The sequence below is a fragment of the Biomphalaria glabrata genome, chromosome 1 (assembly GCF_947242115.1).
Source record: "Biomphalaria glabrata chromosome 1, xgBioGlab47.1, whole genome shotgun sequence".
NCBI lineage: Eukaryota > Metazoa > Mollusca > Gastropoda > Planorbidae > Biomphalaria > Biomphalaria glabrata.
Genome location: NC_074711.1, coordinates 44,025,832 through 44,029,818, shown reverse-complemented (window position 1 = coordinate 44,029,818; position 3,987 = coordinate 44,025,832). Strand labels below are relative to the sequence as shown.

Here is a 3,987-nt window from a genome sequence, read left to right as displayed (position 1 = left end):
GGAAATTGGGGAAAAAAACTAGAGTAAATTTACTAATTACCGACATAACAGCAACCTGAATGAACAAATAGATCTAGATCTAGAACCTAGATCTACGTTATCAAGAATTAGTCTACATCTTCAATTTTAAAAAGTTTAAGTTTAAAAAATTATAAAGAATATATGGATCTAAATCTATCTATAAATCTATATATACATCTGGTGCAATTGTGTTGATATAGATCTATCTAGACTCTAGACTTTATATTCCTACATTTTCAGAAAGTTTACCAATAGTTTCAAAAAGACGTTTAGAAATTTAGACGATTTACCAACCGGAAACAGAAGTGTTTATCATATGACAAAACCTAAACACACTCAAAAATGTCAGAAACTGCAGTTTCTCTTGGTGTTATTTGTGGTTTTTGGGCTTTTATAGCAATAATATGCCCCATACTGATACAATTTCTTATGGCCAAATCACCAAATAAAGGGTAGGTATATATTTCATACTTTTTTGCTTTGCATCTTAGATTCAAGAGCGCAGTTTAACTGAGTTTAATAACACTACTCAGGCTACACAGTGACTAGACCTAACTTAACTAAGTAACCTAAGACCTAAGACTGACTAAGACTAGTATTACTAGTAACACTAACAGTACTAACACTACTAACAGTAACACAGTCACAGTGACTCACAGTAACATTTATACTACTGACTTAACTGTCTTAACTGACTACCTACTACATACTTAGCTATTAAATTAAACTTATTAAACTAACTTTACTAGTTACTAGATCTAGATCTACTCTAGACTAACTAGATCAACTTATTTCAGTTCACTCCACTATATTCTAATTCACTAATTAAAAAGTTAGTAGTTAAAAGTTAAAGTAGTTTAAGACTAAGTTTAGTCAGTAAAGTCAGTTACTAAGACGACTAAGTTAGGCTATGTTAAGTATGTTAGTAAATTATTAACTAGATCTAGATTCTACTAGTACTGACTGTACTAGTCTCAGTACTACTATTAGTACTATCATCTAGATCTAGACCTAGACTCTATTCTAGTATTATATTATTTAATATGTAGTGTCTAAGTCTAGGTCTTAACTCTTAATTGAAAGATTTGGGCATTGGCTAATCATTCATTCAAGTTCTTCATTCAAAGAAACTTACTAAGCCCTTTACTGTCTCTATAACTATATAATATATAGAAACACTGATCTAGATCTATATAGAATATAGTAAAATAGTTTTAAAACTGAAACCATTATGCCTTTTATATGGAAGTCACGACTGCATTGTTACTAGAATCTAGATCTGGAATCTATGTTAACAAAAGTCTAGTAGATTAGTTTATTATTTTTTTTATTTGTTAAAAAGAACAATTTTGTACACATTTCCACCAATAGCACCAAATTTATCATAGTACAAGTAGATCTAGATCTAGAATCATATTTTTTTTTTAAAGGTCAAATGATAACTATTGAAAATTTATCATAGTACAAGTAGATCTAGATCTAGAATCTGATTTTTGTTTTTTTAAAGGTCAAATGATTTACTATTCAAAAATTCAGAAAATCTGTGCCATGCAATGGATGCCGGTTGAGCTACTAGATGTAATTGGGTCAAGTTGTTCTGACCACGACTTTTGTATGATGGTTGTGCAAGGGTCATATAGTGTGACCTATTTCAGTAAAGTTGTGATCGCATGTTCGCAAAGTACATTACTAATGTCAGTGTTTCATTTCAAAGAGTAGGCTATATTCTTTGTAATAATGTTTCATATTTTCTCAAGCGACAAATATGAAATCTTATCCATTTTGGCACCAAATAGGCTTTTACTAGCTTGCATAGGTGTAAAGTTAAAGAAAACAGGCCTAGATTTGTTCTTAAACCCTGTAAAGACAATCCCAAGAAATTTTGTAAATGGTATAGTTACAGAAAAAGGAAGGAAAAAAAATGATACATTGTCTTAGTAAATATGTCTTTTTGCAGAAAAAAGACAAAAAAAAAAGTAGATAAAATGGTAGTATCATCCTTTTGTTCTAATTTTGACCTTGCTGTTAAATGATTAATAGGTCCTCATAGCATAAAATATTTATTTTTTTAATCTGTCTTTCATTGTATTCATCTAGATTTAGTTTTAATAACAAAGTTCATCATCACAAGCATACCTCAGTGTTAGTTTGACCTAGACAACATTCTAACCTACTGTTAGGATCCTCAATAAAAAAAATCCCTAAATGGTACTTATTTATGTGGCTAAAAAGGTTATAAACTGTTGTGATGGTATACTGTAGTTAATTTCTGGCCTTATTATTTTATACAACTTGTAGTAGTTTTTTTTTTTTTTTCTTTCCTTTAGGATTGTTCAAATTTGCCTGGTTCTCACTGGAGTCTGCTGTTTTATTTTGTAAGTAAAAACTTACAAGCTATCAATATGCTTTTATTCTTACTCTTCCTTAAATCATAATTACTACATTTCATCATTTTTAGCAAGTTTAAATTGAATCTTGCATTCTTTAGAACTCTGAGTCTCTCTTAATAAGACTTTTACTTTCCATAAAGATTTCATGCATATTAGTGTCTAATTTACGTTATATTTACTTCAATAGCAAAGTTAAATGTAAACCTTTTTCACACCAGGAATTTTATAAATTATTAATATAAATATATGGTCTCTTTTATATTCTAAATACGTTTATTCCTTTTGTAGCTGGATAGTGACTTTCTTTGCACAACTGAATCCTCTGATTGGACCACAGTTACACACAGATTTAATCAGGTGGATTCTTATTGAGTGGTATGATGGTAAGTCAAATAAAAGAACAAAATTACAACTCTTTTATTACATTGTTTGAGTTGGCTAGCAATAAAACAAACAGGTGTTGTTGTTTTTTTTATTAGAAAAAAAGCGTATTCAATAAAATTTAGTGTTTGTCCACAATGAAAGATTTTTTTTACTATATAAAACTATTGAAGAGATCTTAGTTTGAAATAAAATAGTATTGTTGCCTTACGGTTTACTATTTTTGTTAATGAATTGTCTCACAATTACGTTTAAGATCTTCTTAATATATTTATTGTAAAAATTTTGTGTTAGTAAAATCTTCACTTTTGATTTTATTTCAGAAGCTCCTTGGGCACATGAACATGCTAAATAATGAATGAATCTAAGAACATTTACCGTTGACCTGTGTAAATTATTTCATTGTGGTAACTTTTAATGTAAACTTGACAGACATCTTAATTCCTTCATAAGCTCTATGTTATTAGCTAGATTTAGAATAGTTATCAAATGTCATATTTCATTGATGTGATAATGCTACATGCTTAATGTGATTTAGTTTGAAAATTTACTTTTCGGACCTGTTATTACATCATAGAGCTGGGGGGGGGGAGGGGCTGTGTGGTAAAAGGTAATTGGATTGGAAGCGGTGCATTTCTACTAAGAACAAAAAAAAGCTGCTTAATTATAAGTAACTTTCACAACCTCAAGTTATGTACAAGTAGCATCAATGGTCAAAAGTCTTTTGTTTCTTGAAATCTTTGTTTCTATTATTGTATTATAGGTTTTGTGTATAGTTTGAGTTGAATGATGTCTGTATTAGGCTATTTATTTAACCATAGACATTACTAAATACTTTTTTTTTATGTAGATGCATTGTGTTTGGAATTAGAAATTGTGTTTCTGAAAAACTGACATTCCAAACTAATAATATTTATCTTATACTACCATCCTCAATTTTCAATTCTTCAGAAAAAAAAATCAAGGGGAATTGTTGAAATTAGTAAGTAGTTGAAAAAAAAACAACTAATTCCTTTGTCGTCAGTGTATAGGTACTTATGTTTGTTCTGTTCTTTTTCATTTCAACATTGTGTACATAATTTCATGTTTGATGCATTAGCATGAAAAGTTTTGTGATAATAAGCCAGAATAAAAATGTAAACAAGACATTATTTGTTTCTTTGTGACTCTACCCTAAATGTTCAATGGATTTAGA

General features: G+C 29.2%; 1 protein-coding gene across 1 annotated transcript; it reads left to right on the top strand.

Annotated features, from left to right (window-relative positions):
• The first annotated feature begins 314 nt into the window (after positions 1–314).
• LOC106074896 (V-type proton ATPase subunit e-like) lies at positions 315–3,938 on the top strand. The gene is made up of 4 exons (XM_056038274.1): positions 315–473; positions 2,349–2,396; positions 2,700–2,794; positions 3,116–3,938. Exons 1-4 carry the CDS (start codon positions 364–366, stop codon positions 3,145–3,147), a joined length of 285 nt encoding a protein of 94 aa, XP_055894249.1. The 5' UTR covers positions 315–363; the 3' UTR covers positions 3,148–3,938.
• The last annotated feature ends 49 nt before the right edge of the window (positions 3,939–3,987 follow it).

Excerpts from the sequence above, each read along its gene's own strand:
- LOC106074896 (XM_056038274.1), top strand. The coding sequence starts at position 364 with ATGTCAGAAACTGCAGTTTCTCTTGGTGTTATTTGTGGTTTTTGGGCT. Across the intron at positions 474-2,348 it reads GCCAAATCACCAAATAAAGG|GATTGTTCAAATTTGCCTGG; the intron begins GTAGGTATATAT and ends TCTTTCCTTTAG. Across the intron at positions 2,795-3,115 it reads TCTTATTGAGTGGTATGATG|AAGCTCCTTGGGCACATGAA; the intron begins GTAAGTCAAATA and ends ATTTTATTTCAG.